The sequence below is a fragment of the Oreochromis aureus genome, linkage group 8 (genome assembly GCF_013358895.1).
Source record: "Oreochromis aureus strain Israel breed Guangdong linkage group 8, ZZ_aureus, whole genome shotgun sequence".
Lineage (NCBI taxonomy): Eukaryota > Metazoa > Chordata > Actinopteri > Cichliformes > Cichlidae > Oreochromis > Oreochromis aureus.
In genome coordinates, this window is record NC_052949.1 from 12,910,883 (window position 1) to 12,935,372 (window position 24,490).

The 24,490-nt window shown below is 37.6% G+C and overlaps 2 protein-coding genes across 5 annotated transcripts in view; one reads left to right on the forward strand and one right to left on the reverse strand.

Moving 5' to 3' along the window:
- tbata (thymus, brain and testes associated) overlaps window positions 1-24,490 on the reverse strand; it is a 26,087-nt gene continuing 1,597 nt past the window's right edge. Inside the window, exons 1-9 of one of the 4 annotated variants that reach the window (XM_039616736.1) lie at window positions 20,786-20,921; window positions 8,206-8,424; window positions 5,022-5,186; window positions 4,815-4,903; window positions 3,880-4,029; window positions 3,528-3,609; window positions 1,810-1,969; window positions 1,678-1,718; window positions 1-1,025 (exon numbers count right to left, since the gene is read on the reverse strand). In XM_039616736.1, the coding sequence (XP_039472670.1) occupies window positions 937-1,025; window positions 1,678-1,718; window positions 1,810-1,969; window positions 3,528-3,609; window positions 3,880-4,029; window positions 4,815-4,903; window positions 5,022-5,186; window positions 8,206-8,398 (969 nt within the window). In that variant the 5' untranslated portion in view covers window positions 8,399-8,424; window positions 20,786-20,921 and the 3' untranslated portion in view covers window positions 1-936. The other 3 variants (XM_039616735.1, XM_039616739.1, XM_039616738.1) reach the window with 3 other exon arrangements.
- The window catches only part of LOC116327515 (pyroglutamylated RF-amide peptide receptor), a 15,650-nt gene continuing 12,118 nt past the window's right edge, over window positions 20,959-24,490 (forward strand). The window contains exons 1-2 of the mRNA XM_031749141.2: window positions 20,959-21,356; window positions 22,575-22,733. Of these exons, the coding sequence (XP_031605001.2) occupies window positions 20,990-21,356; window positions 22,575-22,733 (526 nt within the window). The 5' untranslated portion in view covers window positions 20,959-20,989. The remainder of the gene's footprint in view (window positions 21,357-22,574; window positions 22,734-24,490) is intronic.

Here is a 24,490-nt window from a genome sequence, read left to right on the forward strand (position 1 = left end):
AGTTTTGTATATCACTTAAATGTATTGGCCTACACATTAGCGAATAATTTAAAAGGAATGCAGTACATTATGTAGCATAATGTATATTAACGGCTAAAATTATGATAATAATGACTTACAGTCATAGGAGTAGTTGTCAAAGATCTTTGCAAATTAATGCAGCAATAAATATTCTGGTGTATATAAAATTACAGGCACACTTACCAAATAGGTACTTTTATTTTTCATGAATGAACTGCTTTTTTTATGAGCTGTTGCTTGTTTATTACTTCATCTGTGAAGCAGAACCTGACTCTGGCTTGATTTCCATTGTTTGTTTCTCTAACAGTCTTAAGTTTTCTGCACTTGATTCTCTTCCATGCTGCAGTAGAAATATATACAGTAAGATACTATAATAAGACTGAAGCTTTTAGTATAAGTTCAAGCTCACATTATTTTGTCTGGCCAGCCCTATATGTTTATATGTTTTATATATAAAATCAGGATAGCTAAGTAAGCTCTTTGACATTTTTCAAAAAGAAGAAGATAATTTCTGCTATATCTCCATTTATGGAAGGTTTGCCACCCTGCCAAAAGTAAACATAATTTTTATTCTTTACACAGACATTTCCTTTTTTATGTCTTTATTTGAAAAGTAAAATAAGAAAAACTGATCAAATCTTCAGATTCTGGAAACAAATTAGTTACTAAATTTATATATATATATATTATTTATTAAATGTTGCTTCAATTGGTTTCTAACCATGATACCTTTGAAAGCTAATAAGCAATTATGTAACTGTATCCATAATTATTACACCACACAATCACATCTACAGTATATAATCCTATTGATTTACAAATGAAAATAAAGATAAGCTAACTAGGTATTGGACTACATTTCACATAGCACAGAAATAATACAATATAACTAGTTTCTTGGAAGATGATTCAGCTCTATGCACTATCCCCCTCCTGAAGTGAAGGAACCTGAACACTTTCTGCCTCTGAATGGACTGCCAGGACTTCTGCATCACCAATCCGCTCTGCAAAGAACACTCCAGTCAGATTCATGCTAAGAGAGTAATTTTCCACATACTACAGAGCCACAAATTCTATCAGGAAAAAAAAGAAAAATGGAAACTCATTATGTTACACAGCTGTTTTCTGAATTTATTGGTTCTGACTCATAGCAGATTTTAAATTTGCTCTTATTTGAGCTGCTCAAGATTAATATGAATAATTGGATCCCTTCTAAAATGCATTACTTATTTCCGCAAATGCCTTTCCATTGTAACATTTTATTTATGAAGTACATTATCGTTTCTATTCTCAGAAGTATCTGCTTTAAATAGGGCATTATTTTTCAACTTTCACAAAAAGGAATCATTTAAAGAAGCAAAATCACTGGAGGAAAAGGAGCATTTAAGAAGAGGCTGGCTGAGGGTTTTAATCACTCTAGGGATGTCAGTCCAAAAAATTGATGCCAGCAAAAGAAGCTCAGAAAAGAGCTGCCATTCAAGCGAAGGACAGACATAAACAGTGTGGCTTAGGGTGGCTTTGTAAAATGTAAAGGCCAAACTGTATATTAAATATATTCCAAAAGACAGGAAAAACTAAACTGTGCAAAACTTTACATGTTAAAATAATTTTTAAAAATACATACGTAACAAAAAGTGACAAGCATAATCAAATTACCTGGTTTTTCATCAATGGCAGTTTGATTGACTTGGTGTGAACTGTGGAAGTGAATAAACAAGATAAAAACACATTTAGCTTGAAACATTTCTGCACCAAAAAAAAGAGCAAAATCTGACAGTTCACTCTCACCTCCTCCTGTGTGTTTTTCCCCATGGCTGCTCAAATGATGCAGCATACACAGATGGAGACGCTCCGGGATGAAACGCCTGGAGCTGCTGGAAGTTCCGCTGGTTAGAGAGGTCAACACCGTCCAGAGCTTGTCTGATCATCCCCATCACCAGATCTTTTTCTGCAGGTAAGCAATAGTACAGCAGGAGTAAATGCAAAATTTAAATATTTACCGTAAAAGTGAATTAAGGTAATTCTATAACCATTATTTTTGTGCTGTCTCCTGCCCCACCCTGAGCCTGGTTCTGCCTGAGGTTTCTTCCTGTTTAAAGGGAGTTTTTTCCTTCCCATTGTGGCCAAGTGCTTACTCACAGAAGGTCATATAATTGTTGAGGTTTTCTCTGTATTATTGTATGGTCCTTACCATATAATATAAAATTCCTTGGGGCAAATTATTGTTCTGATGTAACATTACATAAAAAAACTAAATTGAAATGAAGAAAAACAATGTATGTACCTTTAAGCACCAGGTGGTTGTGTGTTAGAATTTTTTTCAACAGCATTTCAAAGGTTTTTAAAGCTGACCGGAAGGAACTGAATCATGAAATTGAGAAGTCATATAAACAGGACAAGTGTACAGATTTAGTTCTCATATACAGGAGTGTAGAACTGATTGTAACAATGTCCTATGTCTGTGGGACAGTGATTAATATACTGCAGTCAGATATAGCATTTAAAAGCAGTTTATATATTGTGTAATATATATGTAACAAGTAAAACAAGTATAGAAATTCATTCTTTGGCCACTTTATTTGATGCACCTTGCTAGTACAGGGTTGGATTTTTGCCTTTTGCCCAACAAGGAAGCCTGTGGTGTTTATGCAATGCTCGGTGGGTTTTAAGAGGCTCAAAGAGTGCTAAGAAAATTAGATCAACCTGAACAGCTGTTACAAAACAGGATGCATTTGTGCTTTCATGTTGTTTACGCCAAATTCTGACTATCATCTGTCATCTGACTATCAATTTTGCCGGAATGAGACAGACACGCTCTCTTCTTTGAAAATTAGGCTTCGAACTTTCTTTTTGATATAGCTTATAGTTAGGGCTGGATCATGTGACTCTAAACCATCCCTTTGCTATGCTGCAATAGCCCTAGTCCACCAGAGAGGCTTCCAAATGTACACTGAGCATTTCTTCCCAACTAACTTTCCCTCCACTACTGTATTTAAACATTAATAATTATTCATCTCTGGCTCTCCTACAGTGTGTCTCTCGTCCTGTCTCTCTCTGCTCTCTTTCCCCTCACCCCCAACCAGTCACAGTGAATGGCAGCCCCTCCCTTGATCTCGTTCTGTCAGAAGTAAATTCCTGTTAAAACAAGCTTTTTGCCACTCTCATCAAGTACATGCTCATAGAGGGTCATGTGATTATTGGAGTTATTGGAGTACAGCAGTTTCTGAAATATTCAGACCAGCCCGTCTGGCACCAACAACCATACCATGCTCAATGTCAAATAGATGACCCAACTCTTTTAACCAAGCAGTTAAAGAGCAGTGTGCATACATGTACATATAGAAAAAATCCAAAGTGACAAATTAATTGCTAAAAAAGTAGGAGGGGGATGCAGTGCCAGACTCTTGAAAGTGCATGTATTAGGAAATGGTCTATAGAACCTGTATTTATTACTGGAAATGGTAGTGTACATATCTCTGCTGTGTATGTGGAATGAGGATTTTTACCTCTTTGGCCTGAAAGAAGAAGCCACTGCTGCACTGTGGAGAGCGAGTCTGTCTGCAGGATCTGACAAAGTATCTCCAAAACCTGACAAGAAAGCGACAGACCGTCACAACAGTAGCTCAAAGATCACATGAATTTTTATTGAGCTTATTAGTGAACTTCACAAGAAACTTGGTGACGGTGTCTTGCCAGGGAATATTTTTCAGATATCTAATTAAGTAACTTTGACCAAAAGCTGTATACCCTCTGTGATGTTGGATCTTGCCTTTTTAACCTTTTTTTGTTTGTTTGTTTTAACCCTAAAACACCTCATATTATACAGTACAGCTCAGGATTAGTTAACCAGTATTTTACCATAAGTTCTTGATCATGGAAGGGTTGAGGATGGCTCATGCGCTGGTATTGAGATTTGCGCAGGTAGGACTTGGAGGATGGAGGAATAAGTCTGCCAGTCTGAGCTGAATATTGAGTCTTTCGCCGGACAAACTTTTCCTCTGGTTGTTCCTGCAGCACATGGATACATTTTTGACCTCAGTTCTAAGGTCAAATGGCCAAGAGTCCCAGATTTAAACCCAGTGGGAGTATCCCCCCAAAGAGGGACAAAGGAGGGACACCTTGGCTCATGTGATTAGAGGATCACCAGGGGGTCCTTTGTCCCTCCTTGGGGGGATACTCCCACTGGGTTTAAATCTGGGACTCTCGGCCATTTGACCTTAGAACTGAAGAAGCTTCTCGGATGAGAGGTGAAACGTCTTCAAGCAACTTAAAGAAGTCCAGACGCTTTTCTTCGCAAACTCCTTTGACTATGTGAGATTGAACTAATCTACTACATCAGCAAGCTAGCATGCACATGGAAGACATGAAATGTAATATTTCCTATCTCTTAGCTTAGTTCGTGAGGTAAATCAGCAGTCTTTGTCAGTAAACATGGCTTAACAGTAAAAAAATACCACATTTATCATATACAGTCATACCTAACAAAACTATTTTGAAACCCAGATTGCTGACTATGTTCTTCTACTTATAAAAATTACTCAAACAGATGTATCTTTACCACTTAAATTAGAAAATATGTAAAAAAACAAAAATAATGAAAAACGTGAAGGTATTAAGTATATTGTCCATATACTGTCACATCCAATCTCTAAATTCCCTTTACCATCAGGCACTGGATAGCGATAATCAAACAAAGGATTTTTTACTGTATGTCAAGTACTGTAAAAATACATGAGAATTCAATTACTAGGACTCTCTCACACACAGAGCCACGCACAGACACATAGTAATACCTCTCTTTTGTCCTTTTGTGTTTGGGAAGTTAGACTGATTTTTGCAGCCAGTTCTTTGAGCTCATCTCGCCAGGCTTCTGACAATAGTGCTGTGAAAAAAAGAAACGATTACAAAACAGTTAAAGCCATTACTCAAAATTGGCTTCTTTGGGGACCATTAGAAAAGAAATAAAGACATTTAGGTGTCATGTATGTTACTACACATACCTGATTTAGTTTTGTCTCCGTAGACTCCATAAAGATTTTGAGCAAGCTGAAAAGCTGGCTCTGCTGCTTTCCTGTTTATGTGGCTCTTGAGAAGTGGATGAGGAAATAACGATGACGTGACACACCAATCATCTCTTACCATGCAAATTGGTCTGCCTGTGAATCCTGTGGGAATGAGAAATGCTCAGTATTCACCCTGCTCACAGAAAAGTGCTTTAGAGGCACAAATCCATCGAAGCAGTACCATTTAAAAAACTGGAGCCAGCAGAATCCCTGCTGAGAATAAACGTGACAAGTTCATGGGAACCTCAGGGATGTAACCTTCTTTTCTACCAGTAATGCAGTAAATTTATCCCTTTCATGTTACACATTGGCATTCCATGTGCCCAAACAGCTGCTTGAAATATTTCATATAGAGCAGGTTGTGAAAGAAGGAAGGCTTCAAGAATGAAGACCTTGTTAATGGCTTTAGCTCATATATTAACTTTAATTAGCTCTGACAGGTAATCACCTCGAGTCAGAATTAATTAGAACGCAAACAGATTGTAATTCAGTGTGTCCCAGGTAGATTAGATAATAACCTCTAAATTAATGCAGCAAAGAGACTTTGCAGTCTCAAGTTGAAAAGCATTTGGTAATGACAAAGGGAAAATGCTAATTGAGGACAGCAGAATAAGATGTTAACACAATATTATCACATTAAAAGATTTGTAGGTGATACACTTTAAAAACCCTGATGTACTATAGCTAACTTGCAAGACACAAAAAATATAATTTGGTATAGTTTTGTTTGTTTTAATCATATTACATTTGTATTTATGGTGCAACTAAATTTTACTGTATTTCATACTAACTTGTGAACATTAAGATGTTGTGACTTTGCGACTGAGCATGCTGCTGTTAGCATTTTCTTTTAAAAACTATGCTAAAAAGAGCCTTACAAAAAGCACAACTACACACTTCTAACATGTTGTGGAAGAAGTTTGCCTTCAGCACTTTCTGCCAGGCTTTCTAACACATGGTTGACATGGGAAAGGGTTTTACTGAACCTAAATTTGTATGTTTTTTTTTCTTTTTCCCAAACCTAACAACCTGGATCAAAGTGGAAAAAGATGAAAATAATAAGCCAGCACTGACTTTCGTTAACAAATACAAACTCCAGTCTCCTGGGTGAAAATATCTTTGAGCAATTATTCCAGCACAGTCTCCTACCTTCATAGACTTTATTACTCCTTACTTTAACTGAATTTTAGTGATGGATGGATACTTTCTTGGACACACTTAATTTGATTCAGTTAAACAGTTATTCAGTTATTTGCTATGATTTCTTCAATAAGTTGTTTAATTCTTGTTTGCATAAACAGTGCAAAGCATTAAGCTAAATATCACTGACAAATTATATATAGTGTGTCCAATTATCAGGGCAGCTTTAATAAAAGCTGCCTCTAAATGGAAACAGATTTGATTTAGAAAAGAGATAGATAGATAGATAGATAGATAGATAGATAGATAGATAGATAGATAGATAGATAGATAGATAGATAGATAGATAGATAGATAGATAGATAGATAGATAGATAGATAGATAGATAGATAGATAGATTCAATTCAACTTTATTTATACGGAACCAATCACAACAACAGTTGCATTCGGGCGCTTTACTTTGCAAGGGAAAGACCTGACAAAAATACACACTGTGCCACAAAAGGCATTTACACCTATGTATGCTAAAAGTGCCAAGTCAACTGACTCATCAACCAGACACTGTCCACTCCCATAATGAAAACATGGCATGCAAAATTTGAATATACCGTGCACCGATGCACAGTTGTGGTCAGATTACATCCACTGATCACGGGCATAAATTGGTAAGTTTGGGCTTTTAGTGATTTCTTTGAATCCCTCATTCGGGGTGGAATGATTGCACAACATACATATTTGATGATGTTAATAAACTAGAACTGAGTGCACAATCTGGATGATTAAATGTCCCAAATTGCTGAGGGACATTTAACCAGATATAATGAACAAATCATTAAAAGTCGAAACTTACCACGACATTACGTAATAAGTTTATATAACATTTTGACCAGGACCACAGTACAAAAATGCCTTTTTGTTTACCTATGCTTAACAGCAACACGCACTTACAAAAATGCATATATAAAATGGCATGTAGGTAATTTTGTAGACTGGACTAATTCACATGAAATCCCTTATACACTAAGTTATCCTATATTACAATTTTGATATAGTCACTAAACACAAATAATACTGACATGGGAAAAATCATAATTTGACATTGTGACATTAAAAATTTGTATATTCTATTGTCTTTCATGGTCACGCCCACCCCATCTCTTGCAGTGGTGGGTGTGGCTTCAGGAAACCACAGGCAGGCACCCCTGTGTTCCATCCATCCTCTTGGATGCTGCTGTAAGACATACCCACTGACCAGCCTGACCCACTCTTCCCCACCTGACATAACCACTTACCTGCCAGCCTGTCTGACCCACTCTCACCCCACTTGCCAAAGTCACTTACCTTCATAGAGCATTAAAGCGAGGCTCTCAGGAAAGGAGAGGAGCCAATTCTGTTTTGTAGAGACTTACCTCAACAGCTCTGGCCAAGGAAAAAGAGACACAACTATTTGGTAAATTCTGAAGTCATTTACCTGGGCCTGTGTTTGGTTCCTGCTGAACAACTGCTAAGACACTGATTCAAAGACTGATGTTTTACTGAAGTACCTTGTTGTCATTTTTATTTGAGAATACTGTACTGCATTTTGAGTCCACCAGCGTGAACTTTGAAAATGTTCATTTAATTACAATTAAATGATAAGGTGTTTTAAGTCCATAAATACTAAATCACCTGCAATCTAGTCTGTTGGCAGGTGATTGCTAGGCAACAACATAAATACACCATAATATGTGACATAGATAAGAAACTTCAAGAGGCTGAGCTGCATCAGGCCCAGTTTTAGCTGAGATTTTTGTGGGTTACAGTTAGATCATTTGAATCAAGATGGGAGCTATAGTATTGTCTTATGTGTATTTCTTAAAAATGCTTCTTATTTATAGCACCTAAAACACACATATAAAAAACATATCTTAGGGTTTATTTGAAAATAATACATTTAATAAAATGAATGAATATCTTCCGCTTGCCCAGATGTTTGCTCACCTTGAATATGCCTCATCCTGTGTGGATGAGGGTTGTGCCGGGAGAAGAATGAGTGGTGACTCAAGGCACCAAAACATGGACTGCTTTTTGTAAGCGTCTTGGTAAATTCAGGAGTGAATGGGAAATGGTTAATCTGAGCGAATTTCCCTTCAGCTGTCATCCCCCTCGATTCCAGGCTGTGTGCTCTCGACATGTCTGGGCTGAAAGCTTTGTCTCAGTCTGTATGAATGAAGGAAAAGCTGTTGAGTAAAGTCCTATTTTGAAATAAGGTGGCAGAATGTCAAAACCCCTTGATTGCAAAGTTATGAACATACATGCTATACATAAATAAATAAATAAAAATCAAGAACTAAGACCGTTAGAACCCAAACTTTCCTTTGACATCCCCCTCCCACCCCACAACCCACGCCCTCAAATGCCTAACATAAAAATAATTACAACTTTACCCAGAAAATTGCTCAGAAGAAGCACCCTACCTCTGAAAACAGGCACCAGCTTACAGCCTTAGGTCTGCAGTGCTATGTGTTGTTTTTGTTGCCAAGAAACCTGAACTAAACAAAGGTGTCTGAGCACCGCCACACCGAGCCACTTCATTCAGACACCGTTTTCATATGCAAAGCAGAATGTATTTATCCTATTCTGCACTGATTTATGAAAATCTCAAAGTTGAGGTAAGAAAAAAAAGCACCGCTTTGTTTTTACCACAAAATTGAGTTTACTTTCCTATCTTTGACAGCTGTTTTAATGTGGTCTTGCTGTATTGTTCTAGCAAAAAAACTATCGACTGTAGGTCCAGATTGCAACGTATACAACCTTCTCAACACTCGTAAATAAAGAACTGCAAGCCAAGGATCATGTGACCCGATGTAGGCGCAGCAGTAAATCTGTGAAGACTGCAGGACTATTACTAAAACTAAAACTCTTAGTTTTACAAATTGAACAATAGCAACTTGTTGCTGTACATGACAGTTACATTAAAGATCAAACATGAAAGACAAACCACTTGCATTTCTTTAAGTTAAATTATTTTTCACTTCTCTATTAATATTTTATTAGCAGTTCTACTGCACAGTTCTCCCCTTCAGGCAAATCTGTCACATCTAATAAGACCAGCAACAGATTAGTTTACATCCCATGGGCACTGCTTACTGCCAATATTAGACAGATATGAGAGTTTTCAGCAATCAGTGCCTCCTGAAATGTTTCATTTTTGTTTTATTTCTTAGAAAATAAAACTCATTCTCGGCCAGTGAGGTCTATTATTACATCTTGCATAGCCATAAATAATTAGCAGCCTTCTTTTAATTCAGTCTGTTGTATATATGACACGTCTTTTAGAGGTAGAAGTAAGTGGGTTCGTCTGTAGAGTGAACCTCAAGACAATACACAATGTGCACAATGCTTATTATTCCTTCCTCTTGTTGTTTGTAGGTGAGGTCATAGCTCTGTGTGCTTTGCTTTGTATTAGCTTAATTTAAACTACTTAGGTGAATATATTGTCAGGTCTTGAGAATGATCCATCAATGGAGTAGTCATTTTGCAGCCTCACTTTTCAATAAACAGTTGAAGAAATGTGATATAACCCGATCCATATCTCAAGTGTCAGTGCAAACTGTATTTGGATATGCTTCACTGAACACAGACAATGTGTGTGGGTATTCAGAAACATTAGTGATTCATACCGCTGCAAGAACTTTAAGAGAAATACAGCAACCTTTTATTCTCGCCAGGTTACACGGGGCAGTATTTCAACAAAGGCAGTTGAAAATATGTCTAAGCTTCTTCCTGGACTCAGGGTCAACCACATGAACCAGAAGCAGGGTCAAAGTGCTGTTTGATGTCCTTTTCAAGATTGAGTTAGATAAAATAGAATAGGAAAGGTACAGACAGTGTAAGATGTTTTCACAGTAAAGCAGGTGTGAACCTTGATCAAGCGATTCTGATTTATTTAGAATATAAGGCAAAAGACTCATTCAGATACTGAATGAGTATGCTTTTCATATGCGATAAAAAAATTTTTATATTGACTGTATTTAATTATATTACCACTTATATCCTAGCAGTATTTACCAGCAAGTATAGCGTGGGTGGTCACCAGTTGACAGCAGAAATGGCCTGCACCCATGCATACAGACATATTGATTCTCTGGAGCGTTTAATGATATTATGTGTTGTAGATGAGAAAATCATTTGCAATTTTAGATTGATTTACTGTTAAAATGCAGAAACATTTGCATACGTCTTCCAGATGTGTGTGTTCATGTTCGTGTTACAAACCTAATTCATTATGAGATGCTTTATCACACACACTGTTTCAAGGCTTTTCTTGACCATGCCTCTATCCTTTTCAAACACGTTGATGGCATCAAATTCAAAATAGGAGGAACAAGCTACCTCGGCAGCTCGCACCACAGCTGTTGCCTCCATGTGTGATTGAGCAGATTGTTGGATGACCTTCTTAATGCAACCTCAAATGCATGTGTGTCTCCTCACATAATTAAAGCAGGGATCTTTCAGGAATGTTACTATCAGTTTTTTACAGAATATGATGCCTGTCTATGTTATGTTATGTTATGTTATGTTATGTTATAATAAATGATTTATTTTTGGTTCCTATTACTGTTGCTTTGGTGTAAGCTGCATTTTACTGCCAGATTAAGTTAAAGTGCTTAACAAATGTTTTAGACCACCTATAAAAACAAGAAAACACCAGTTTTTTAGAAAGCAATGATGAGAATTGTTTAAAACTGAAAACTATTGTTACTTATCAGGCAAATAAGAAAGAAAATTAACTTTTTTATAGACAAATTTGAGCCGGCACACTGAACTTCTGTGAGAAGTCAGAAATTAATCGAGCATAACATTAAACCACTAAAACAATTTTTTATGTTGAGGAATGCCAGTAAAAATGCAAGTAAATAACTGTAATTTGGCACAGCTTGAACATACAGTTGCAGTAACTATTACAGAAACATTAAAAATTTAATGTATTAATTGATTAATAAAAGGTAATTCCCAGTAATGCTAACTTAAACATAGACCTGTGATGCTTTAATACATTTATTACACAGGGCAGGGATGGTTAGTGCCAACCAGAAAAACTGGGCCCCATGTCTGGACTTGGCTATCTTGCTCTCCTGCTAAGCTGTTGTGTTATTAAATGCTTGCAGCTATTTTTTATTGCTCCTTCATGTTGTTTTCCTGCACCCAATAACATTCATTCAATCCACTGAAAATGTTTATGTACTATTAACATTCTTCTTTTTTTGCCTTATGGACATTTCATTTTAATAAGAGGGTCATTCCTTTTGTCAGGGACTTACGAGGCAGGTAATAACAATAACAATGTATTTCCAGCTAATCCAGATTTACATATAGTTTAAAAGAATCCTAAAGGAATACTATTAGATTGTTAGAATGATCTGCAATAATAAGTTAGACAAATGCAGTGGAGAAAAATGTATGATATTTGAAATATAGTGGAATAGAAGGAGAGAGCTGTACAGCATGGATGTAAAAGTAGTTCAAATTTGAACTGAAGGACACTGCATTCAACAGCTGTTTTTCCACCCCTCCTTAATTTTCTTCTTTCGTCTTGGACAGAACTGTTATTTTAAAAATTCATCATCATCTTGTCATAACATTGAAGGAGTATCTATAAACAAAACCAGCCAACTGTAATTGTGAATATTTTCAAATTACTATTACAAAAATGTAATCCCAAATAAAATGTCCACTACTGCAACAAATCACTCAGCACAATGCGACACATCACTGCTGTCTAATGTATAGGTTTTGTGTTTGCTTTCTGTCAGATAGAGATGCAGTTCTATGGGTTAATCTCCTGTCTGGTGGGTGGATGGAACTTAATAAAAACTAGATATCCCTCTCTGAAGGTAAGGGCATTCATCATCACAGGCCTCCAATACTTGCTGAGACATCTTTTTTTTATGCAAGTCTGTCCTTGAAATAGTTGAACAAGGGTGTACACCAAACTCAAAAATCTAATCAGAAATCTTATTTCTATCAGTGGGTAAATAGAGTTTATGGTTAACTTCGTAGCGTGAATCCCCAACTGCATGGCTGCATGCTTTGGCTGCCATAAAGAAATATTGCATAGAGTAATTTAAATAAGCACGTAGTACAAAAATGCTAATGTTAAAGAGTTAAGCTGACATAGGGTGATATACAGTATTTGATCATGTCAAAGTTAATGACACTCTATTAATAACTGACATTACATTTCACCTAAAACCACTAATGAGAACCTCATTATGACATTAGATGAAATACATTGGATTGCACAAGCCATTAGGACTTATCGTCCAGGAACTATGAAAGTCTGGTGAAACTTTTAGTGTAGTCGATGTGGGAAAATGTGGCTGATATTGCAATGCCAGCGGCAGTGCTCCTGGGAGAATTCTAGAAAAAAAATTAACACGAGGTCTTGCAGAGTAATCTAATATAAAATTCCTGGTGACAGTGTGATTATTAAGATCATTAGTTGTAAAAAGACACGGCTGGTGACACATGTCAAAGATGCAGCAGTTCCTGCCTGCAGTTTTTCACTAACAAGACTAATGAGTAAAGTTAACAGTGACAAGGATGGAATTTAATAAGGACTGTGGAAGGAAGGAATTGATCTTTTTCAAAGTGGAAAAGGTAAACAATTTTTCTAAAGAGATGTCTTGGGATACTGTACTTCAAATATAAAGAGTCCCAGGTATAGATTCATAGATTCAATTTTTTATTTTTTATTTTTGGCTGATTTGCAAACTATGCAGTATTTTATTGCATGTACTGACTTTATGCAGTACTGTGAGCAAATATTTTCCCCTTCCTGATTTGGTTTTCTTTCTGTGGGATAAAATTCCTCCAAAGCAAAATTAGACTTATTGCAACATATCACACACACTTTACTCCTACCAACGGTGTCACAACCAGTTATGACATTTAGGGGGCAATTATTTTTTTTATTCCCTTAATAAATGCCTCAGGAAACTCAGGAAACTCAGGAAAGGGGGCAAATACTTTTTCACAGAACTGTAGAGAGACATCAAAATCATAATCTGGGTGGTAAAGTCGTCAGGAGAGCTCAAAGTTATTTTTACATAAATATTCAACAAGTCAGTTAAAAAGCCAGTCAGACAAGATTAGAAATGAATCATTCATCATTAATCAGTATTTGTTTAATCCCTGTCTGGTGTGAATAGGACAGTTGTGTGTTTCTACTGAACCTTGAAAGATAACTTAAAAATCAGTCTGCATTTTATCATCTCCTCACAAGGGCCCAAGAATGTCTAGACTAAACACGAAATACTTCTAAATATTTCTTTCTTTTAAAGTGCAAAAATAAAGGTTGCTGAAGTGAAGGGGGAAATTTTATGTTTTCTCTACTTCAGCTGATTCATTTCACCTTGGTAGAAATTTGTCTTGTCCATCTCTGCCCAACAGTGTTTTTATACTGACCTCTTAACCAACAGCGGGTGTAGTCTTTTTCTGTTGACCTGCACATGCAGCTGTGCCGGCGCAGGAAAAACATCACATGTAAGGACTAATGTGAGTGTTAGCATTTTTGTTGAAAATGTGAAGAAAAATTACACTGATCTCCTTCTCTTTGATCTCCTAGATGATCATTTCTGTAGCCCTTCCTTTCTTCTATTCACACACCTGTAACTCATAGATGTTTTGTGCCATGCACTGTCATACCCGAAGACTCAGAGTATCTATTTTTGCACCTCTTGTTTACAGTATGCTGTGCATCAAAATCAAATTTTCTAAAATTAACTTGTCTCCTGTGCCTTCAGTTAAACAATTTCAGTTGCTGTCCTCAATGAATTATTTTTTTTCACTTGCATATACATTCACTTGTCAGATACACCTGATCTACTGAACTACTCATTAAGCATCTTATCAGCCAATCACACTGCAGCAGTTCAATGTATTTAGGCATGTAGACGTTGTCAAGATGACCTGCTGAAGTTCAAACCGAGCATCAGAATGCGGAAGAAAGCAATTTAAGTGACTTTGAACATGTCATGGAGGTCTGTACCATACAAACTGGTCTGAATATTTCAGAAATTGCTGATTTACTGGGATTTTCCCAGATGATTGTCTCTAGGCCAAAGCTCAGATGAGTGTGGACAGACTGCTTGGGGCTGATGGGAAGGCATCAGTAACTCAAATGACCACTCATTATAACCAAAGTATGCAAATGAGCATCAAATGAATGCACAACTCATTAAACCTTGACGCAGATGAGCTACAACAGCAGAAGAAGAGGACTGAAAAACATTGCCCAGTCTGATGAGTCTCAACCCGATTTTAACCCATCTGCCGCTGTCAGCAGGATAATGCTCCATGTCACAAATCTCCAATCAGCTCAAACTGGTTTCTTAACCATGACAATGAGTGAAATGCCCTCGTCACCAGATCTTAGCACAATAGACCACAGGATGAGCTTGAAAGGATGTACAGCTGACAGGTCTGCACCGACTCTGTGATGAAGGGGAGAAAATTTAGAAAAGCAATTACATTTGAAAGTGTAATGTAAATGGACTCAAAAAACGACTTGATGAGAATTTAGATACAATTAATCAAGATGCAGTGTTTTCAGGTTTCATTCATTTTATGAGCTGTATAATCAATTCTACTCATTTTTCCAACACATGTAATTTTTTTAAATTAATGCACACAACAGAAACTCAGATAGTTCCTTGATCATCAAAGTAGTAAATGCCCGCTGAGCTACTTCCTGCAAACTTGTTGTTGTAGGAAGTTTGCAATGCCAAACAAAAAACTTTAAAGGTCTTCACCCTGGAAATAAGACAAATAAGACAGGACGCAACAGGCAACCAGTGTCCAATGCATACCCTGTTCACAGTGAAGCTTTTAAGTAAAGCTAATCTAAGAATGTGTTAGTAGTACGAATTCTGTGTGTGTCAGTCTACAAAAATAACAAAAGTACTGAGTGATGTTCCCTGAGGAGACTAAGCTTAATAGTGAAACTAAAAATGGTGTTAGATGAAATGAATAAGAACCAAAAAACAGGATTCGTCTGAAATGTAATTCCCAAATTTCATTTCAGTTCATTTAAAGCTAATTCAATAAGAGCCACGTGTGAGCAGATCAGAGTAATGCCAGAGAAAAGTCATTAAGTGATTAGAAGACATTGTCTAGAAACCACAAAGGTCTGTAAAAAGAAAATTGCATCCATCCATCAATGAAATCCGTCTAGAATTTCAGGGATATTTCAATGCGGACAAAAGTATTGCATTAAAGTATACTAGTTTCCTGGCAGCTGATTTTGTTTTAGTTTAAAAAAAATCTTCTTTACATTACAATTCCCTATTACCTTTTCAGCACCAAAAATGTCGGATAAGATTTCCAGGTTTTACTGAGAATGATCCAGTAGAAGAGCGAAGGATGGTATTTATCTTTGAAGTGGATCATTTAAACTGAGGGGGGTTGGGGGCAATCAGAGCAAGCTGTGCAGGGGATGCAGGCAAGCAGGCAGAGGACAGCAGAGTTGTACCAAGGTTGATCTAACCACAAGAGACTCAAAATAGCTAAGATTTGTTTTTAAATGAAAAAACTTTAACCACACTTAAATTACGAACTGAATTTCAAATAAAATGTTGTGAAGCTGTGTAAAATACAAATTACATGAATGGAATAAATTGCAAATCTCATAAAGCTATATTTGAATTACAATAAAACATAGAAAACATCAAATCTTATCCAATCAGCAGTCTGAAAGTTTATTCAAGTAAAGCAAAAAAATGCCAAAAAACACCAGCATCCCCACGACAACAGTGGATGTGGACTTTTGCTGCAATTCCCAGCTCCTCAGCAGGAAACAGAGGCAGCCAAGAAAGCATTGAAAAAAGACACAAGTGGCTGAGCTGGACAGTGAGTTATGACAATGTTGTCTCATGGAAGCCAACATTGTCATAACTGCCCCAGAATTTAGATTTGCTTGGCATGTGGTCTTAGCATGTTTAGAAAATCTGTCAACAATGGCGAGTTTGATTGGTTAGTGTCACAGGGAGGCAAACCACTGACAGAACAATGAGCCCTATGTGACCACGGCAGATCAAGGTTGGGAAAAGGCGTAACAGGCATGCAGGATTAATATAACAACTTTTGCACAAATTCAATAAGGAATGTTTGCTTTCACTTACCTGCCTCTATTCCATTCCATTGCTTTTACCTTCTCACATTGTTTAATTCATCACTCAGGTCGACTAGTTTTCTTGCCTATCTTCTGAGAGTCAGTCGGTCTCTGTTCTCTGTGCTGTTCTGTCACTTTGGATTTTAGTGTCTCGTTCCTGTGAACCACCTCCCAACCTGGTTGCTTAGAGTTTTCTACCTGTTTCATCACCACCCCATGTTTTACTTTCTACTGCTGTTGGGATTCTCTATGCTGCTTCATCAGCATCTAGTTGCCAAATAATTTATTATAATAAATTTAGTTCAGTTCTTTTAAATAATCTCTTGTTACTGTGTTTATGTTTTTCCATGGCATTATTGGATGGTGGAGATTATAAAAGACAGAGTTACACTATGCTGTGAAGTTTGTGAAGCTCTGCCCTTACTATAAACACCCAGGGACAGTAGATGGGCAACAAAGGAACCCTGTAAAAGCGAAAGCACAGATTGCAAGCAGACAGTACTATCAGTGGTCTTTGAAAGTCTTCGATTTCTAAAGACCAGTCATCCTGATAACCCTTGCATATTTTCTGCATTTTCAAACTTTGTGTTCAATGTTGTAAAAAAGACTGTTATTAAAGATAAACGTGTACTTCTAGGAAATGCGTGTAAAGCAGGAGGTCTTTTTCACCACCACAACAAAACAAGACAAATGTAATATTTGTATGCACTGAACACTTGAACCAAGACCCTGATCTCAAGGCTGTTTCTTTACAAATTAAAGAAGGAGCTCAGGTAAGGCATTTTTATATCTGCCAGTCATAGCCACCTATGTGATTGTTATGTAAAACAAATATATGCTTGTAGCTGTAATATTTGTAGCACTGGGTTAGCATAAACCCCAGAAAGCTTACTAACATCTAAAAAATTTATAATCCACTGCTCGTCCTTTCGAACAAGCCCTGTTTCTTACTCACACGTAGTAAAACACTGGTTTTTCTATGTCTGTTGTGCTCAGTAAGCAGAAAGAGAGCTCATGCATCTCTTCTGAATTTGTATTCATGTATTCATCAGAGGTGAACTGTTTTTTTATTTAATTTAATTGTTGTGCTGAATGTAGAGGAGCACCTGCACTGTATTTTTAGTTTTGTCTTTCTAAGCTCAGCTTGCCACATGTACCTAACACTTTCATTTCAGCCTTCACTGTTACTCCACCGTGCATGGATGTATTTTTCTTTTTTAATCAGACTATTTTTTGGTGCTTGCATTTCTGCTTTTCTATGAATAAAACAAAATCATTACCATCTTGGGATTTAAATTATGCCGGGCTTATATTTTGTCAGTTTTATCTCGTAAACAGCACGACTACATGGATGACTAGTGTGAAAGCAGTTTTTTTTCCCCTAACACCACCAGCAGGTTGACATTTCCAAATGTTGCATTTTTGATTTCATACATTTTTGATTAGCGTCATTATTATTGTTAGCATGCTAGTTGTCCAGTATTTTTTTTAATAAAAATAAATGACATTGTCGTCAGTGCATATAATTGGCATGTTGGCATGCTGAAAAAATAATAATAATCTAAGATGATGATCATTAGTACCACCAGATTCAAGTACTATTTTACGTCATAGGCCTCTAAATGTACCGTCCAAATTTATGTTCACCAATTGGCCTAACCCCACTAATGTATTGGGTATTTCTAATATTTCATGTTGTGCAGACCACTATAACACAGCTTAAAGGGAAAACAAGAATAAAAACTCATATTCTTCCTTACACTGAGACTTGAAAAATGCCAAGTAGTGCAGATTTCAAGTTAAAATGATGAGCAGGCTCATCAAAACTCAGCAGTGATGGCTGATGAATGCAGCTCTGAAATTACAGGAGCGGTTATGGGGGAGTTTAATTGGATAAAAGCAAAAAGAGTAGATGTGCTTTTTATACAGCGTGGGGTGGAATCAGAGGATGACAACAAAATACATTTGGTTTGACATCCAGACTTAACGCACAATCTACTGTAACTTAATGGGTTTAATTGAAAATCACAAACAATCTTGTACATTGTCATTCAAATCTCTTTTCATATTACAGTGAAAAGTCAGGCTGTAACAATCATTTTAGTATTGAAGCAAATTGTGGATCTCAAATCATGCTGCAGGGTTTTTTTCCTTTTGACTTCAGACAAAATAAAGTCCTCCTGGGAGCAGTTACACTGTTTCCAAAAACACTAAATCGCCTGTGAAATCATTCAAATCCATATTGAATCGAAAATAGCACAACAGCATATAAAATGTTAAACCCAAGAAATTATTATTATTTAAATATATACTCATAATATAGATATATTAGGAAAGTTGCGATGGGTGCATGCTTACTACTGTATTACATGGGCTCTTATTTCAAGAATACTCCCATTTGGTAACTGGGGAGACAAATTGCTGTAATTTTGAAGTAAAAATGTTTTTCCATTCTTGCTTGATATATGACTCATTCACAGTTTGGAGGTGCCTTGTTCCTCTTTCACTTTATAAGGCGACTATTTTAAATGGTTGACGTGTCTGTTAGGTACGGCAGTTTTGTACCCGACTTCTTCTTCTTTCAGCTGTTCCCACAACAGATAATCTGCCTCCATCTCACCCTTTGGTCCTCTTCTCTCACACCAGCCCTCAGCATGTCCTCCTTCACAACATCCATGAATCTTCTCTGTGGCCTTCCTTTTCCCTTGCTGCCTGTCAGTTTCATATTCAACATCCTTTGAACACTAAACCCATTTATCCTCCTCTGCACATGTCCAAATCATCTCAATTTTGCCTCTGTCCTTTCTGGTCACAAAAAAACTAAAAATGAACTTTAGCTTTGCCTCCTGTCTTTCTATTAGTGCCACCATACATCAGGTCTCATTATTATCTTGTAAGCCTTCCCTTTCACTGCTGCTATATGTCTGTCACAAATAACCCCTGACAGTCATCTCCATCCACTCCACCCTGCCTTCACTCTCTTCTTTACTACTCTTGTACACTTGGATGGTTGACCACCGGTATTTAAACCCATCCACCTCCTTGCTACCTGGTTGCATCTCCACCTTCACAAACATATTTTGTTTTGCTTCTACTGGCTTCATTCCTCTTCTCAACAGAGCATGCAGTACCTCCAACTCTCCCAGCTCTCTTTCACCTCCTCCCTAAACTCAGTACTGCTCACAATGCTTTCTGCAAGCATCATAGTCCATGGACACTTGTGCCCTTGATGTTCGCAGACAATATTGTGGTCTGTGAGCTAGATTGCTGTTTTATGTCCAAAAGGTTGTTTGTTTCTGTCTTGCTGAAATAAGCCTGACCTTCCATGAAAAGATGTTAGCTAGATAGCAACACATGTTGCTCCCACATCTGTATTTATTTTCCGCTATTAATGGGACATTCTGGGATGTACAAGTGTCATACGCACTGATGCACCCTAACTTACTGGCTCAGGAAGTGTCTAATGACAGTCCTGCTCCCTTTTTAGCCTGGAGGAAGCATGAATTTCAAATTTTGATCCATTAGAACGTCTTATCACTTCCCCTCAGTCAATCTTGAGTAGAAATTACAAATGTGAATACAGTGGCAAACTGTGTTTACAGATAACGCTTCTCAGAAGTGTGCTTGAGGAGATACTGTTGTTTCCACTCAGCTATGTCTGTCTCCTATGCACTGCTGTCTGAAGAACCCATTGATAACAGCTATTCAACAATGTTTTTGTCTCTTTTCCTTGCTTCCAGAGATTCCTCGTAACTGTCCATTATTTTTAATGACTTTATGTAACGTAAATAATACATCCTGGTCTTCTTTGCAGCCTTATGGTGAGCACTATTATTCTGAGCTATTTTCTCAGGCAGTCTTTGTGAGTGGTGAAACGTATTTACTTTTAAAAGAATCCAGAAGCAGCAAATGGTTTGCTCCATCCCCAAACGCCTTCACTATGTTGTGAAGAAAAACCGGTGTGATGCAAGACCGTGTTAAAGTTTTCTGAAATGCTTTTCTGACATCAAATTTCCAATGAGCATATATTTATCCAGAAAGCAATACAGTTTTTCTTTATGAATGTGTTGGATTTGAACTATTTTCAAACAAATATGGGGTTTCACTGAATTGCAAATGACTGTATTTTGCATCTGTGTTTTAGTTTGCTTCATGGAGTTGCCAAATAGGTTTGCAAAATATCAAATTAATTTTCTTAATTAGCACCCTGTATGGAGTGTTAACTAAAAAGAGAAAGTTATAGACGGGTTAATTGTTTTACACTGCGTGTATTTATAGTTTAACAGGACTAAACCATCTAATCTGAGTATAGAGGCATTCATAGAGCCTATGGTACAACTTCGTTCATTGGCCTGTCACTTTGTCCTCTGACCAGCTCGTTTCACACGGGCGGGCGCACACACTCACCCGTACGCACAAACGGAGCACACATCTGCAGCAGCAGCGACATCATCGGGGTCTGGTGGATGAACGAGGCGAGGCAGCAACACCCAGATGCGCACCTGTAGGTTAAAAAAGCAGCTTTCCGCTGAGAGCCCCCGCTGATTGATTTCTTTATTTTACTTTGCCCGTGCAGCCAAGTTCGTCTCAAGGTTGAGGACACAGCTCAGGATGGCCGCAGCTTCGACAGATTCGGGGCAGGGCTCCACTAAAATAACTCCTGAAGTGCTGCAGGAGATGCTCCAGTACTACAACCTGAGCCGCCAGGAGTTTATCAACACCTACAACATCCAGCCGCTCGTCTACATCCCCGAGTTACCGTACAGCGCCAAAACCACCTTCGTGATCATGTATGTGGTTATTTTCGTCCTGGCTCTGGCTGGAAATAGTTTGGTCATCTACATAATTGTGAAGAAACGGACGATACAGACGGCGACAGATATTTTTATTTGCTCTCTGGCGGTCAGCGACCTGCTCATCACTTTCTTCTGCATACCGTTTACTTTGCTGCAGAACATCTCCTCTGAATGGTTCGGCGGTGAGTTCTAAACTTATTTTAAGCCACCAACTTTTTAATAGCACGTCAGGCACGAGGATCGTTATCTCGACAGGAATAAGATTTAAATATTAAATCGCGAGACTGCTGCTGTGAGGGGATACAATATGTCATTAGGTTACACCTCGGATTATCCATGACTTTGACTAAGCGCACAAGCTGAATAGTAATGATACACGCTGCACCATCAGAAAGATGTCCCTTTCTTACAATAAGCCACAGCACAGCTTCAAGAATGCAATGAATGAAATCTAGTACAGCAGCACATAAAAAAGAAATGTGCACATTTCAGGCACCAGAGAGAGTCAGAACAGGGTGGGAAAAACATCCTCGGAGGAATGAAGTTTTAAAGAGATTCTTGGAACCCCACCATGAGCTAATGCCTTTAAATGACAGATAAAGACCTCCTGTCTCTTAAAGGCTAAAAAAAAAACCAGATGGTTATGAGTCAGAAACCTGAAGGGAGTCACAGCAGGAGGCAAGTGAAGCACCGCTGGCTCCAGACTGCCAGTTGATCATATTTAGTCCCCCAAACCATGCACTGAAGTATTTGTGGATAAGTGGCTGTCGATGTGGACATTTAAATAATTAAATTAACACACTTACATTGTATATTGTTTTATTATTCTAAAATTACAGATTGTTTTCTTGATATGTCCTCTTCTGTTACAGCATAGATAATGACAGCTCATGCTCATATCAAACTTCATTGAAGCCAATGGATACTGAATATAAGAAATATTGGATAATGGATATAACTAGAAAAATTGTTGTTGTTGTTTATTATTTTCAAAAAGGTGGATTCCATTTACAGAGTCTCTAATTTAAAGTGCTGTCACCTCACAGTGTGATAAGGTGTTATTTCAATGTCTTATAGTATCTTAAGGCTTGTATGTAATTGTATTAACTCTCAGTGATATGAAGCATTAAATCTACAACCTCTAAAAAGCGCTAGATATGAATCATCACCTCTTTGACTTGATGTTAAAATCAGCATGTGGTTACTAAGTGGAGGCTGGTATATTAAACAGTTTTTAACACTGACCTGCAGAAATATTGTTAAAAGCTGACAAGCAACCTATCATAGCAAGACCATAGCCAGGTCTGAGCATGTCATTTTAATACAAAAGTGGTCATAATTTGCAAAATGTTTCTTCTGCATGCTTCATTATATTATATTAGAATTTTTTTTACTTACAGGGGTTCTGGTTTGCAAGACTGTTCCATTTGTACAGACTACAGCCATAGTGACAGGCATCCTAACAATGACCTGCATTGCCATTGAGAGATACCAGGGCATTGTATTCCCACTGAAAATGAGGAGGCAGTACTCGTCCAGAAGAGCATACAAGATGCTAGGTATTGATTGTTTATCAGAGTGCCATGTTGTATTTGTGCATCCTCTGTTATGTGAGAAAAATCACAGCAATGCTGATTCATAGATAGAAATACATGGGGTTTTACATGTGCGTGTGCCTACACTACACTTCTGCATCCCAAATTGACAAGACACTTATCAGAGATTCAAATAAAGCAAGTGTTACTCTCGAGCAAACATGCATGTGAAATCTTTTTAGTTCCACTCACTCTCAGTTATAAATGGAGTTAGAATAACCAAACAGTTTGCCTGCTTAGTGTCTCCCTAATGCATTGAGTTGATGGGTTTTGCACATCAGTTCCTCAGCATGCTTTTACAGTGGTTACTCATCACCTTCAGCTAGTTTAAGCTGCCAAGAGCACAAAAAATCTTTACAATTTAATCAGAGAAAATGACCATGCAAATGTCTCTGCACACCACCTGTGCATATTTGAGTGAGGAATTTGTTGACGCCTTAAGGCTTAAGGCGTCAACAAATGAACTAGGGGGGGCTACAAAAATAGTTATATAAATGGAAAGTAGTGGAGAGAGTAAATGTAAGTGTGAATGTGAATCTGAGTGTGAACTAAGAGTATAACTTGTACTGGAATGATGGGAAAAGGAAAGTATGAAAGAAGGAAATGAACTGCTTTAAGTATAGCACATTGCATATGGTGCCAGGTCACTAGTGTTTAGTGATGATGTGACTGCTGATAGAAGTATCAGGATGAATTCTGAAGTGCACGGGCTGTACTCTCTTCTCAGATTCAGCCAGATGCTGAAAAATTGATCAAACAGCGCTTTGTAGCGCAAATGGATAATGATCCAAAGTACACTGCAAAAGCAACCCAAGAGCTTATGAAGGCAAAAAATGGGATATTCTTCAATGGGCAGGGGGCTCACCTTATCTCAACTCAACAGGGCATTCTGTTTAGTTACTTTAGACAAAACTAAAGCCAGAAGGAAGCACAAACAAGCAGCAGCTGAAGATGGCTGCAGCAAAGTCCTGGCAGAGCATCTTAAGGAAGGAAATGCAGGATTTGGTGATGTACATGGGTTCTAGATCTCTGGCAGTCATTGACTGTAAAGAGTTTTCATCCAAGTATTAAAAAAATAATCCTTATATCTAAAAATGGAGGACAGGGTATAAAAATATCTGTAATTCAAAAACAGTTAATACAAATCCTTCTTTAAACCTGTTGAGTTAAACCTGAAAGTATGTACACCAATCACATCCTGACTCCACATCCACTGTGGAGGTTTACAAAGGCAAAATTACAAAGGCCTCCACAGTAGAATGCTTTCAATGATTTTTAGGTTTATTGCTGTAAAACATTGTCAGGGTTCCTGGGTCGTTGACCCAGTGCTTTCAGTTTTGTTCATGTTCAGTTTATTTTGCCACTTCCATGTTCTCACTTCCTGCTTTTCCTGTGTCAGCTCGTCTCGTGTCATTAGCCAGATTATGTTCAGCTGTGTACTCACCGGTTTCTAATCACTCATCATTCAGCCTGTGTATTTATGTTCCTCAGTTCAACCAGTCCGGTGTCGTGTCATTGATGTTCCTGTGATGTTAATGTTATGTTGTCGTTTCCGCCTGCGTTCAGTCAGCTAGCCTTTCAGTCAGTCAGTCCATTCATTCCTTCATTCAGTCAGTCGTCCAGCCAGCCAGCCCTATCCTACTTCTGGTCTGTTTGTTCACTCCGCTGACAATAAACATCAACCTTCACCAACCTACCAGTGAGTCCAGCGTTTGGGTCAT